The following is a 14,318-nucleotide window of genomic DNA, read 5'->3' as shown; positions in this document are numbered from 1 at the left end:
TATGGTGGCTGTCTAGCTCCTCCCGAATGAGGTCTTAAAACTAAAAGGTTAAGGGGATATCAGGGATAAAGAGTAAGATGCTTATCAGATGCCACATTTTTTCAATGATTTCATTTTGAATGTCAATGTATGATAAAATGTCCCTTAGTTAGCGACTGAAATCATTAGCAACAAAAAACAAGACAAGGGACAGTCGGGATGGGGAGATGTTAATGTATGTGTGTTTGTCTTCTGCATCTGAAACATCAACATCAGCAATATTGTTAAATGCTTGACCCCATAAATTACACTATCAACTCTGACCTTTCCGGTTAGTGTTCTAGAACCTACACACCCATCCCTAACCCCAATGGAATGCCTAGGAGTGTTTGTTTTAAGCAACATTATCTTCACAGATAGCATTCCTTAGAAGTCTGGTACTTCTCTGATGATGGAAATCCATTGGAAAAGATATTAGACAACCAAATATAAAGACATCTAAGAGCGATGACTTTAGTATATTTCACAGATCAGAAAAATACTGGATTTTCCGGAATCAGTTTTCATTCATGTATTTGTCATATCCTCTACACACAAGATTTCAGATATAAACATATTTCTTAATGTAAACATGACAAATTAAATAATATATAATCAAGCATTATCAGGCCAGGAACAGAATGATCCTTGTGTCACTTTCATACAAGATGGCTCTTTAACAGTGGTGTAAAGTACTTAAGTAAAAATACTCCAATGTACTACTTAATTCGTTTTTTGGGGTATCTGTACATTACTATTTTGGACAACTTTTACTTCACTACATTCCTAAAGAAAATAATGTACCCAAAAGTAATCGTCACATTTTGAATACTTAGCAGGAAAGGAAAATGGTCCAATTCACGTACTTATCAAGAGAACATCCCTGGTCATCCCTACTGCCTCTGATCTGGTGGACTCATTAAACACACATGCTTTGTTTGTAAATGATGTCTGAGTGTTGGGGTGTGCCCCTAGCTATCCGTAAATAAAATAAAGAAAAGAAAATGGTGCCGTCTGCTTTCTTTAATATAAGGAATTTGAAATGATTTATACTTTTACTTTTGATACTTAAGGATATTTTAGCAATTACATTTTCTTTTGATACTTAAGTATATTTAAAACCAAATACTTTTACTCAAGTAGTATTTCACTGGGTGAATTCACTATTACTTGAGTCATTTTATATTAAGGTATCTTTACTTTTACTCATGTATGACAATTAAGTACTTTTTCCACCACTGCTCTTCAACAATCATGGGATTGGCTGAAACACACACAGTACATACATTATAATTACACATATGTTATAAATGCACAGCACAGAATGTTAGTCAAAAAAATAGAACTGAATACATGCCTTTGAATTCCTCTGCATTATGGTGGGTGACATTTCTTATATAAGGCATAGTTTAATGTCTGTTTGCTGTATTAACCAGGCACAACGTGCTGGTAATTTGGTTACAGCAGTTACTGCAAAGTCTTCACAGAATTAACACAAGACAGCAGAGGCATCGTCGCTCATCGAGTTCCATTCAGTTATACATGAAACATCTCCTGAGGTATAGCAAACCCTCCATGACTATACAATGACTCAGACACACTTCCTGTACATACAAACAAACAAATAAAGAGTTAAATAATTTAAATATGTAACATACTATAACATGGTCTTGCTGTTATATTTGGCAGTAGTGTAAAATACTATTAGCGTGTTTTGTAGAGGGACGACTCCAATCTTGGGTTCTCTGTATCGACTGAATTACTAAGACTTCATCCACTGAAGGGAATGGCTAGCAGGACTATATGGATGGAGAGAGCAGGACTATATGGATGGAGAGAGCAGGACTATATGGATGGAGAGAGCAGGACTATATGGATGGAGAGAGCAGGACTATATGGATGGAGAGAGCAGGACTATATGGATGGAGAGAGCAGGACTATATGGATGGAGAGAGCAGGACCATATGGATGGAGAGAGCAGGACCATATGGATGGAGAGAGCAGGACCATATGGATGGAGAGAGCAGGACCAAGGAGGACTGGAGACTGGGTGTGGGGTAAGCAGAATCTACTGAGGTCTGTAGGAATCGTGGTGTGGTATATGGAGCACTTTGTTTGGGTGTTGGGGACGAACAATAGAAATGTGTGTATATGTATGTATGTATGAATGGCTGGTGTTGCTGGGGAAGGGGGAAAAGGGGTTGGGTCATTTCATGAGGTTCAGGGAGTGTGGTGGAGCTCTCTCTGGAGGTCCAGTAACTGGAGTACACCGCCAGGCTAAGGGAGTGGCAGGCAGCTGGCTGAGCAGCTGGCTGGTGTCTCTACATGATCTGGCGGTGCGATCCGTAGCCCGTCATGCCGGACTGCGAGGCCCCACGGTTGCTGCCCATCTGTAGACCAATCAGACTCTGGCCCTGACGAAGCTGGTCCTCAGAGAACTCCCGCCGGTAACCCTGAGCTTTCCTACACAGACCAGGACAAACAGGAGAGTTGAGATGTAGAACACTCACACAACAAGGGGGTCGTGGCCTGTCCTTACCTGTGGAACCAGTCTCGGTCGCCACGGTAATGTCCGTCGTCCTTGGTGAGGGCAACACTTCCTAGGGCCATCAAGGTTCTCTGCACCGCGGCCATGTCCTGCCCTGTAACCATAACAGAACAGAACCTCACAAGCACTGGACCCCATCCAGACAGCAAAGAACAGGCGGGGCATCAAATAGGCAAACAGGTTCCAAATAAAACCAACTTAAAACCCCCCAAAATTACCAAGAAAAAAATAAAATGTATATTTCAACTCTCAAAATGTTCCTTCAATTCACAAAAGGCTGAAAGCATCAGAGTGAAACAGCGCCCCTCTGTCTCTGTATGTGTAGGCCATCTATCTGATGCTGTCTGGCCAAAAAGACTATGATATTGTTGCCACCCGTAGCATTGAATAAAAGGGAAGCCAGCGAACATTTGGCCTCCCTTGATAAAAAAAAGTATACTATATTAGCCAATCAGCATTGAGCTAGACTGAGTGAGTCCAACTGTGAATGGTCCTGGTGCCCCCATCTGTATCTAGATGTAGTATACTAATGTTAACTAGCTGCCTAATCTTTGACCATGAACGGAAGTTAGGCTAGCGAGCTAGCATTTTAGTCAGGTAGCCTAGGACAACAAAAACTAAAAGCATGTACTGTATGACAGAGTCATAGACCGTTTCTCAACATGAAAGAGAGGATGGCAATGGCGTTTCTCTACAAGTAAGGTGAGTCAACATGTTTTTCTACTTGCATGAATGCATACACACATATACACACACAGAAATCAGAACCATGGACAGCCACATATTTAGCTTACGTTGGACTAAATTGTTTTTGGTATCCTTCAGTTGTCTCTGAATTAGACTAAGCATTGATGCTGTTGAAATGTTGAAGTAGAACTGGTGTTGGAAAAGTGGAGGCAGCTCCTGTTTTCTTTGTGACTTGCGGTAACTCTGGTGTTTTAAATCAATAGTTGTTCAGTGGTCCTAAAATGTCAGAAACATTAACTTGATTGACCATGCTGTAGTTCATGTAACTGTTTGTTACAGTCAATATGCTTTGTGGACTTCACCAGACAGAGGTTACTCTCCTGTTTTGTGATGAAACAGAGGTGTTGCTGAGTTTATTCTGCCACTGTGTCTTCTTATTGTCTCAGCATTTAGGCCTGTACATCACAGTGTCAAGGCATATGAACTAACAGGTTACAGAGTAAACAACGCAATTATCACAACACATAGGCTATAATATGCTTTTGTTTTTTGACTTGGCTTCCCCAGTGATTTTACCCACGTACCGCTGCTGGACTATAAAGACTTGTAAATTCAATGTGAGTATTGATGGTCATGTACAGGCAGACAGAGCTCAGCAGAGACAAGTGTGAGAGTCTACGTCATTGGAGAAACATATCAATGTCGCCCGGATATATGGAAACTTTATATGTGCCCGTGAACGTGCAGCCCACCTTCCCACAGGTCCACGGTCTGGAAGATGTCTGTGGTGATGACTCCGTAGGTCTCGGCAGCCTGCAGGAACTGGGAGATCTTCTCCATCTGCTTAAAGGCCATCTGGGTCTCCAGAATCTTCTTGATGGGCTCATTACCACGCGGGTACAGGCTATTGATGAGCCTACACAGAATCTACAGGGAGGAGGAGAGAACAGGGGAGTAAGGAGAATACAGATACATGGATAAAGAAGAGAAGAAGTAGAGGGAGAAAGGAAGAGATTGATCAATGAAAAGAGGGAGAGAGAGAAACAAAGAAAAAGGCAGAGGAGAGCACAAATTGGTGTCATTGTTAGCTTATATAAGCGGTCAATTATAGATCACTGACCGCTGTCCAGTCAATCAGTGAATCTTATTGAGCTTGTTCATTCTCATGCATACTCACTGTTCCATCCATCAGCCAGGTCTGGAAGTTCTGTCTGCCTGGCTGTGGTCTCTCCAGGTTCCCCCCACACTGAGCTATGATCCAGTCTACCAGCCGGGCCTCCAGGTCCAGATTATATTTCAGCTCTATCTTCTCCTGCACCTCCTTGCTCAGACCGTAGCTGGGTCCCCTGTTAGCCATGGCTCCTCCTGTCCTACTCACCCAAACAGACAGACAGGCCAGACAGACACCCACCGACCAGTCGTCTGCAGCTCCACTGACCAACACCCTGGAGCAGTCACAGCACTGGCAGCCTGCACCTGCTACACAAAGGCAATACATCATGTAGAAAATGGAACGTTGTCAAGCACTGTTAAAGCAATGCTACTGTATTAACATCCAATTCCTGACTTCAGAACAATAACTAATCAAAGTAGTCACATTCTTCAAGGTGCATTATAAGGGACAACATTTCTTTTGATTTTGATCATTAGCTACATCACCTGTTGTTTACGTGATTCACTTTTCTTTCCTCTGCTTTCTCCCTAATGGCCCTTGTGTCCCTTACAGCACAGACACTAAGCACATCCCCCCAGAGACCCAGATCGCTAGCCTAAATGGGTGTGGTCCTTGGCACCCGTCCCACGCAGATTCTAATGAGGGAGCCTATGGTAGACTAGACTGTGGGCGTGCTGAGCATAACATCGAAAAGCAATCGCATTGCATTGATTGTGTAGCCTACCATGAATGCGAAAAAAATCGTAACTTTTTTCACCCCCCAAAACAACGTATAAATTAGGAAATCAGATTATGAATTTCAATCATGTACTTTGTAGGAAAAGTATAAGAATTGTAAAAAAAATTACCTAACGCAAGTTTTCCGAATATCTCCTAGATAATGTAATAAACTAGCAATTCCGTTTAATTATTAACGCACACAAAAAAAAAATCATGCGCTCCTTCAAAACTAATTTAGACGAATAAAAACTCCGGGCACACTTACTAGAAAAAAGAGGAGAGAACGTTCGTCTGGTAGCTACTGTGTGGTTAATTCCGCTGTGCTGCTCAGCGCAGGCGAACGCTGAACCCGCGGCGCATGCGTGGGTGAGGCTCTGGACTCAGTGTCCGGGAGTGGCACGCCACCGGTTTTATATGTGCGGCGCCAAGAGGAGGATCCCTCTCGATCTCTGATACAGAATGAGACAGGCCAGCGGGAAGAAGAGGAGATGGCAAAGGAAGGCAAGGCGAGCCTACGATCAGCTTAAAGGATATGTGGGCTGACCATCATTATCATAAAGTCCAGTGGCGATTTTAGCATGATAATCTTGGTGGGGCAAAGTCACCCAATTTGTTTTAGATTCATGCCAGCAAAGCTAACACAACACCAAACAATTCATTAATTGCATGATAACGGTGACAAAAGGTGCCCACAAACTGTTAGGGCCTACATAAAGCTGTCCCAACAGCAGAATCCCAACAGCAGTCCCAACACCTTACCACTGCTACACCTGGCTGTCAGCAGAGCATTGTTGGCCAGCAAAGCAGTTCATTCAGCCTCATTTACTGCCTTAGAAAACATAGCTGATATGGCTGACTTGCTTAAATAAAATGTGATTTCTATTGACAATTGAGATGTACAAACTATGGCATAAGAGGATGACAAGTGGATAAGAGGCAATCCGTAATTTCGTTTAAGATATTAATGAGCGAACTAGGACAGACATAGTTAATATACAGTTGAAGTCGGAAGTTTACATACACTTAGGTTGGAGTCATTAAAACTCGTTTTTCAACCACTCCACAAATTTCTTGTTAAAAAACTATAGTTTTGGCAAGTCGGTTAGGACATCTACTTTGTGCATGACACAAGTCATTTTTCCAACAATTGTTTACAGACAGATTATTTCACTTATAATTCACAAAATGGACACTAAATTGACTCTGCCTTTAAACAGCTTGGAAAATTCCAGAAAATGATGTCATGGCTTTAGAAGCTTCTGATAGGCTAATTGACATCATTTGAGTCAATTGGAGGTGTACCTGTGGATGTATTTCAAGGCCTACCTTCAAACTCAGTGCCTCTTTGCTTGATATCATGCGAAAATCAAAAGAAATCAGCCAAGACCGCAGAAAAAAAATTGGACACATCCACAAGTCTGGTTCATCCTTGGGAGCAATTTCCAAACGCCTTCAGGTACCACGTGCATCTGTACAAACAATAATACGCAAGTATAAACACCATAGGACCACGCAGCCGTCATACCGCTCAGGAAGGAGATGGGTTCTGTCTCCTAGAGGTGAACGCACTTTTGTGTGAAAAGTCTAAATCAATCCCAGAACAATAAGAAAAGGACCTTGTGAAGATTCTGGAGGAAACAGAAATAGAACAAAGTATCTATATCCACAGTAAAACGAGTCCTATAATCAACATAACCTGAAAGGCCGCTCAGCAAGGAAGAAGCCACTGCTCCAAAACCACCATAAAAAAGCCAGACTATGGTTTGCAACTGCACATGGGGACAAAGATTGTACATTTTGGAGAAATGTCCTCTGGTCTGATGAAACAAAAATAAAACTGTTTGGCCATAATGACCATTGTTATGTTTGGGGGAAAAGGGGGGAGGCTGGCAAGCCGAAGAACACAATCCCAACCGTGAAGCACGGAGGAGTCACCATCATGTTGTGGGGATGCTTTGCTGCAGGAGGGACTGGTGCACTTCACAAAATAGATGCAGGAAAATGATGTGGATATATTGAAGCAACATCTCAAGACATCAGTCGGGAAGTTAAAGCTTGGTCGCAAATGGGTCTTCCAAATGGACAATGACCCCAAGTATACTTCCAAAGTTGTGGCAAAATGGCTTAAGGACAACAAAGTCAAGGTATTGGAGTGGCCATCACAAAGCCCTGACCTCAATCCTATAGAAAATCTGAGGGCAGAACTGAAAAAGCATGTGCGAGCAAGGAGGCCTAAAAAACAGACTCAGTTGCACCAACTCTGTCAGGGGGAAAGGGCCAAAATTCCCCCAACTTATTGTGGGAAGCTTGTGGAAGGCTACCTGAAATGTTTGACCCAAGTTAAACAATTTAAAGGCAATGCTACCAAATACTAATTGAGTGTATGTAAACTTCCAACTTCAACTGTAACTATTTGTTCAGCACTTTCTAAATGTAGAGCCATAATTCAGAACATGGGCGTTCTTACAGTATTCTCCCTGTACACCAAGCCAGAACCGTAGGATAAATAAAGGGGGCACATAAGCAGACAATGAAAGCTCTTACAATATTTGATAATGACATTTCTCTTAAACAGGCTGTAGGCTGTGTGCATGGCTAAGTCAGAACAGTAGGCAGAATTATGAGGGGGAAAAGGGACCAAATTATTAGGGTGAGGCACATGGGCTACTAACAGCTTACCAAGCAACATACACTTAGTATTACTTTCTTAGCTACAGTATACATATTTCCCTGGCATATTACATAATTTATGCAGCAGCATACAATACATTTTTGGACTCACCTTGTTGTGCTGTGCTCACATGAACAGGAATGTGGCGCGGTGGTCCTTCTTGGGCAAATTTTGCCATCAAACTTTGTCTTCAAAGTCTGGCATTATGGTGCTTTCAAGACAACTGGGAACTCGAGGAAAAAACAAGGTCGAATCATTATGTTAGTGATCTTCACGTCGGAGCTCTAGAAAGAGGCCAGAGTTCCGACTTGGAATTCCGAGTTGGATGACCGTTCAAAATGTATTTTCCCAGTCAGAGCTCCCTTTTTCCCCCTGAGTTCCCAGTTGTCTTGAACTCACTGAAGTCTGACTGGATTGACAGCATGTCTAATGTTGAATGTTTATCCTTTTAATCTTGGAAAAGAGACCCTGAAACCCAGACTTGGACCACACATCCACTCCACTGAATAGCAGGATAGTGATTGCTTATGTAACAGTTTAGCTTCCGTCCCTCTCCTCACCCCTACCTGGGCTCGAACCAGGGACCCTCTGCACACATCGACTACAGCCACCATCGAAGCCTCGTTACCCATCGCTCCTCAAAAGCCGCGGCCCTTGCAGAGCAAGGGGAACAACTACTTTAAGGTCTCAGAGCGAGTGACTTCACCGATTGAAACGCTATTAGCGCGCACCACCGCTAACTAGCTAGCCATTTCACATCGGTTACACTTAGTAATGCTTGCAGTTAGCCACTGATTCCTTCCAAACCCCTCATATGTTTATGTCCAATGGCCAATGAGCACTGACGTGTTTTATCTATAATTTATCTTCATATGACAAGGATTGAAAAGGATTTGCAAGTAGATTGTCGACTTGATTCACGATGATGACTACTAGCTTGCTAAGATTTTGAAAGTATGTTGTCCAATCAAAGCTACTGTAGATATAACATGATTTGATGTCATTTTATCTGTGGCCAATGACCTTGAGCATTCTTGGTTGGGCACTTCTGATGTAACTCTATGGCAGCATCCAAGGGGCTTGAATTTGAGCTCTCCTCTAGATTTTGTAGTGACGTAATGTCCCCATGAGTAACAGAACACTGAGCCAATCACGGTGCAACTAGAGAACATTACCAACCACTACGCTCTGTATTTTCCGCTGGTTGCTCCTCCACCACAGAAAGCACTGAGCTAGGCTGAAACACCTGTCATCGACTCAGTGGGTTTTGTCCAACATGTCTCTGGACCTACTCACTGCCACAGTCATACTCTGGACCTAGTTTTGTCCCGTGGAATAAATGTTGTGGATCTTAATGTTTTTCCTCATAATCCTGGACTATCGGACCACCATTTTATTACGTTTGCAATTGCAACAAATAATCTGCTAAGACCCCAACCAAGGAGCATCAAAAGTCGTGCTATAAATTCTCAGACAACCCAAAGATTCCTTGATGCCCTTCCAGACTCCCTCTGCCTACCTAAGGACATCAGAGAACAAAAAATCAGTTAACCACCTAACTGAGGAACTCAATTTAACTTTGCGCAATACCCTAGATGCAGTTGCACCCCTAAAAACTAAAAACATTTGTCATAAGAAACTAGCTCCCTGGTATACAGAAAATACACGAGCTCTGAAGCAAGCTTCCAGAAAATTGGAACGGAAATGGCGCCACACCAAACTGGAAGTCTTCCGACTAGCTTGGAAAGACAGTACCGTGCAGTATCGAAGAGCCCTCACTGCTGCTCGATCATCCTATTTTTCCAACTTAATTGAGGAAAATAAGAACAATCCTAAATTTATTTTTGATACTGTCGCAAAGCTAACTAAAAAGCAGCATTCCCCAAGAGAGGATGGCTTTCACTTCAGCAGTAATAAATTCATGAACTTCTTTGAGGAAAAGATCATGATCATTAGAAAGCAAATTACGGACTCCTCTTTAAATCTGCGTATTCCTCCAAAGCTCCGTTGTCCTGAGTCTGCACAACTCTGCCAGGACCTAGGATCAAGGGAGACACTAAAGTGTTTTAGTACTATATCTCTTGACACAATGATGAAAATAATCATGGCCTCTAAACCTTCAAGCTGCATACTGGACCCTATTCCAACTAAACTACTGAAAGAGCTGCTTCCTGTGCTTCGCCCTCCTATGTTGAACATAATAAACGGCTCTCTATCCACCGGATGTGTATCAAACTCACTAAAAGTGGCAGTAATAAAGCCTCTCTTGAAAAAGCCAAACCTTGACCCAGAAAATATAAAAAACTATCGGCCTATATCAAATCTTCCATTCCTCTAAAATCTTTTAGAAAAAGCTGTTGCGCAGCAACTCACTGCCTTCCTGAAGACAAACAATGTATACGAAACGCTTCAGTCTGGTTTTAGACCCCATCATAGCACTGAGACTGCACTTGTGAAGGTGGTAAATTACCTTTTAATGATGTCAGACCGAGGCTCTGCATCTGTCCTCGTGCTCCTAGATCTTAGTGCTGCTTTGATACCATCGATCACCACATTCTTTTGGAGAGATTGGAAACCCAAATTGGTCTACACGGACAAGTTCTGGCCTGGTTTAGATCTTATCTGTCGGAAAGATATCAGTTTGTCTCTGTGAATGGTTTGTCCTCTGACAAATCAACTGTACATTTCGGTGTTCCTCAAGGTTCCGTTTTAGGACCACTATTGTTTTCACTATATATTTTACCTCTTGGGGATGTCATTCGAAAACATAATGTTAAATTTCACTGCTATGCGGATGACACACAGCTGTACATTTCATTGAAACATGGTGAAGCCCCAAAATTTCCCTCGCTAGAAGCCTGTGTTTCAGACATAAGGAAGTGGATGGCTGCAAACTTTCTACTTTTAAACTCGGACAAAACAGAGATGATTGTTCTAGGTCCCAAGAAACAAAGAGATCTTCTGTTAAATCTGACAATTAATCTTGATGGTTGTACAGTCGTCTCAAATAAAACTGTGAAGGACCTCGGCGTTACTCTGGACCCTGATCTCTCTTTTGAAGAACATATCAAGACTGTTTCAAGGGCAGCTTTTTTCCATCTACGTAACATTGCAAAAATCAGAAACTTTCTGTCCACAAATGATGCAGAAAAACTTATCCACGCTTTTGTTACTTCTAGGTTGGACTACTGCAATGCTCTACTTTCCGGCTACCCTGATAAAGCACTAAATAAACTTCAGTTAGTGCTAAATACGGCTGCTAGAATCCTGACTAGAACCAAAAAATTTGATCATATTACTCCAGTGCTAGCCTCCCTACACTGGCTTCCTGTTAAGGCAAGGGCTGATTTTCAAGGTTTTACTGCTAACCTACAAAGCATTACATGGGCTTGCTCCTACCTATCTTTCTGATTTGGTCCTGCCGTACATACCTACACGTACGCTACGGTCACAAGACGCAGGCCTCCTAATTGTCCCTAGAATTTCTAAGCAAACAGCTGGAGGCAGGGCTTTCTCCAATAGAGCTCAATTTTTATGGAATGGTCTGCCTACCCATGTGAGAGATGCAGACTCGGTCTAAAGCTTTAAGTCTTTACTGAAGACTCATCTCTTCAGTGGGTCCTATGATTGAGTGTAGTCTGGCCCAGGAGTGTGAAGGTGAATGGAAAGGCTCTGGAGCAACGAACCGCCCTTGCTGTCTCTGCCTGGCCGGTTCCCCTCTCCTCACTGGGATTCTCTGCCTCTAACCCTATTACAGGGGCTGAGTCACTGGCTTATTGGTGTTCTTCCATGCCGTCCCTGGGAGGGGTGCGTCACTTGAGTGGGTTGAGTCATTGACGTGGTCTTCCTGTCTGGGTTGGCGCCCTCCCTTGGGTTGTGCCGTGGCGGAGATCTTTGTGGGCTATACTCGGCCTTGTCTCAGGATGGTAAGTTGGTGGTTGAAGTTATCCTTCTAGTGGTGTGGGGGCTGTGCTTTGCAAAGTGGGTGGGGTTATATCCTTCCTGTTTGGCCCTGTCCGGGGGTATTGTCGGATGGGGCCACAGTGTCTCCTGACCCCTCCTGTCTCAGCCTCCAGTATTTATGCTGCAGTAGTTTGTGTGTCGGGGGGCTAGGGTCAGTCTGTTATATCTGGAGTATTTCTCCAGTCTTATCCTGTGTCCCGTGTGAATTTAAGTATGCTCTCTCTAATTCTCTCTATTTTTCTTTCTCTCTCTCGGAGGACCTGAGCCCTAGGACCATGCCTCAGGACTACCTGACATGATGACTCCTTGCTGTCCCCAGTCCACCTGGCCGTGCTGCTGCTCCAGTTTCAACTGCTCTGCCTGCGGCTATGGAACCCTGACCTGTTCACCGGACGTGCTACCTGTCCCAGACCTGCTGCTTTCAACTCTCTAGAGACAGCAGGAGCGGTAGAGATACTCTCAATGATCGGCTATGAAAAGCCAACTGACATTTACTCTTGAGGTGCTGACTTGTTGCACTCTCGACAACTGTGATTATTATAAAAATATTGAAATTTACATGGTTTTTAGAGTGAAGTACATCGGAAAAAAGCAAAAGAAAACTGCAAGACTGAATAGGAGAAAAAACAAGCAACAAACAAAGAAGATAGGCTTTTGAAAAATAACTATTTTTCATAAAATTGTAGTTATCTTAGCTAGCTGAATTGTTTACCAGTTGCTAAGCAGTTGCTAGGGACTCTTTTGGAAGAAGCTAGCTAGCTAACGAAGAACAACAAAGAATATCTAGTTAACAGAAGAAAAGAAAGAGAAAATCAGGACAGAAGAAAAAGGATATCAAAGTGAAACAGTTCTCTAAAGACACAAGAGACAATAATACAAGAAACAACACTTCTGTAGCTTGTCAACTATGTGTCTGTCTATCCCTGTTCTCTCCCCTCTGCACAGGCCATACAAACGCTTCACACCGCGTGGCCGCTGCCACTCTAACCTGGTGTTCCCAGCGCGCACGACCCACGTGGAGTTCCAGGTCTCCGGCAGCCTCTGGAACTGCCGGTCTGCAGCCAACAAGGCTGAGTTCATCTCAGCCTATGCTACCCTCCAGTCCCTAGACTTCCTGGCGCTGACGGAAACATGGATTACCACAGATAACACTGCTACTCCTACTGCTCTCTCTTCGTCTGCCCACGTGTTCTCGCATACCCCTAGAGCATCGAGCCAGCAGGGTGGTGGCACTGGAATCCTCATCTCTCCCAAGTGGACATTCTCTCTTTCTCCCCTGACCCATCTGTCTATCTCCTCATTTGAATTCCATGCTGTCACAGTTACCAGCCCTTTCAAGCTTAACATCCTTATCATTTATCGCCCTCCAGGTTCCCTTGGAGAGTTCATCAATGAGCTTGACGCCTTGATAAGTTCCTTTCCTGAGGATGGCTCACCTCTCACAGTTCTGGGTGACTTTAACCTCCCCACGTCTACCTTTGACTCATTCCTCTCTGCCTCCTTCTTTCCACTCCTCTCCTCTTTTGACCTCACCCTCTCACCTTCCCCCCCTACTCACAAGGCAGGCAATACGCTTGACCTCATCTTTACTAGATGCTGTTCTTCCACTAATCTCATTGCAACTCCCCTCCAAATCTCCGACCACTACCTTGTATCCTTTTCCCTCTTGCTCTCATCCAACACTTCTCACTCTGCCCCTACTCGGATGGTATTGCGCCGTCCCAACCTTCGCTCTCTCTCTCCCGCTACTCTCTCCTCTTCCATCCTATCATCTCTTCCCTCTGCTCAAACCTTCTCCAACCTATCTCCTGATTCTGCCTCCTCAACCCTCCTCTCCTCCCTTTCTTCATCCTTTGATTTTCTCTGTCCCCTATCCTCCAGGCCGGCTCGGTCCTCCCCTCCTGCTCCGTGGCTCGACGACTCACTACGAGCTCACAGAACAGGGCTCCGGGCAGCCGAGCGGAAATGGAGGAAAACTCGCCTTCCTGCGGACCTGGCATCCTTTCACTCCCTCCTCTCTACATTCTCCTCTTCTGTCTCTGCTGCTAAAGCCACTTTCTACCACTCTAAATTCCAAGCATCTGCCTCTAACCCTAGGAAGCTCTTTGCTACCTTCTCCTCCCTCCTGAATCCTCCTCCCCCTCCCCCCCCCCTCCTCCCTCTCTGCGGATGACTTCGTCAACCATTTTGAAAAGAAGGTTGACGATATCCGATCCTCGTTTGCTAAGTCAAACGACATCGCTGGTCCTGCTCACACTGCCCTACCCTGTGCTTTGACCTCTTTCTCCCCTCTCTCTCCAGATGAAATCACGCGTCTTGTGACGGCCGGCCGCCCAAAAACCTGCCCACTTGACCCTATCCCCTCCTCTCTTCTCCAGACCATTTCCGGAGACCTTCTCCCCTTCCTCACCTCGCTCATCAACTCATCCTTGACCGCTGGCTACGTCCCTTCCGTCTTCAAGAGAGCGAGAGTTGCACCCCTTCTGAAAAAACCTACACTCGATCCCTCCGATGTCAACAACTACAGACCAGTATCC

General features: G+C 44.1%; 1 protein-coding gene across 2 annotated transcripts; it reads right to left on the bottom strand.

Moving 5' to 3' along the window:
* Positions 1 to 535: 535 nt before the first annotated feature.
* Positions 536 to 5,541, bottom strand: LOC106590437 (transgelin-3). 2 transcript variants are annotated; one of them, XM_014181481.3, is made up of 5 exons: positions 5,413 to 5,541; positions 4,431 to 4,732; positions 4,006 to 4,180; positions 2,558 to 2,660; positions 536 to 2,481 (listed from the first exon to the last, which is right to left on the bottom strand). In XM_014181481.3, the coding sequence occupies exons 2-5, from the start codon at positions 4,608 to 4,610 to the stop codon at positions 2,340 to 2,342; spliced, it is 600 nt and encodes a 199-aa protein (XP_014036956.1). In that variant the 5' UTR covers positions 4,611 to 4,732; positions 5,413 to 5,541; the 3' UTR covers positions 536 to 2,339. The 2 variants fall into 2 exon arrangements, with proteins under 2 accessions (XP_014036956.1, XP_014036957.1); XM_014181482.3 differs by lacking the exon at positions 5,413 to 5,541 and adding an exon at positions 4,913 to 5,380.
* Between the last annotated feature and the right edge of the window lie 8,777 nt (positions 5,542 to 14,318).

This window comes from Salmo salar, chromosome 29 (assembly GCF_965601325.2).
Source record: "Salmo salar chromosome 29, fSalSal1, whole genome shotgun sequence".
Classification (NCBI taxonomy): Eukaryota; Metazoa; Chordata; class Actinopteri; order Salmoniformes; family Salmonidae; genus Salmo; species Salmo salar.
Note: the sequence above shows the minus strand (reverse complement) of the source record. Positions and strands in the feature narration are given on the sequence as shown.

Excerpts from the sequence above, each read along its gene's own strand:
- LOC106590437 (XM_014181481.3), bottom strand. The coding sequence starts at position 4,610 with ATGGCTAACAGGGGACCCAGCTACGGTCTGAGCAAGGAGGTGCAGGAG. Across the intron at positions 2,661-4,005 it reads GACCGTGGACCTGTGGGAAG|GGCAGGACATGGCCGCGGTG; the intron begins GTGGGCTGCACG and ends TTATGGTTACAG. Across the intron at positions 2,482-2,557 it reads GACCGAGACTGGTTCCACAG|GAAAGCTCAGGGTTACCGGC; the intron begins GTAAGGACAGGC and ends TGGTCTGTGTAG.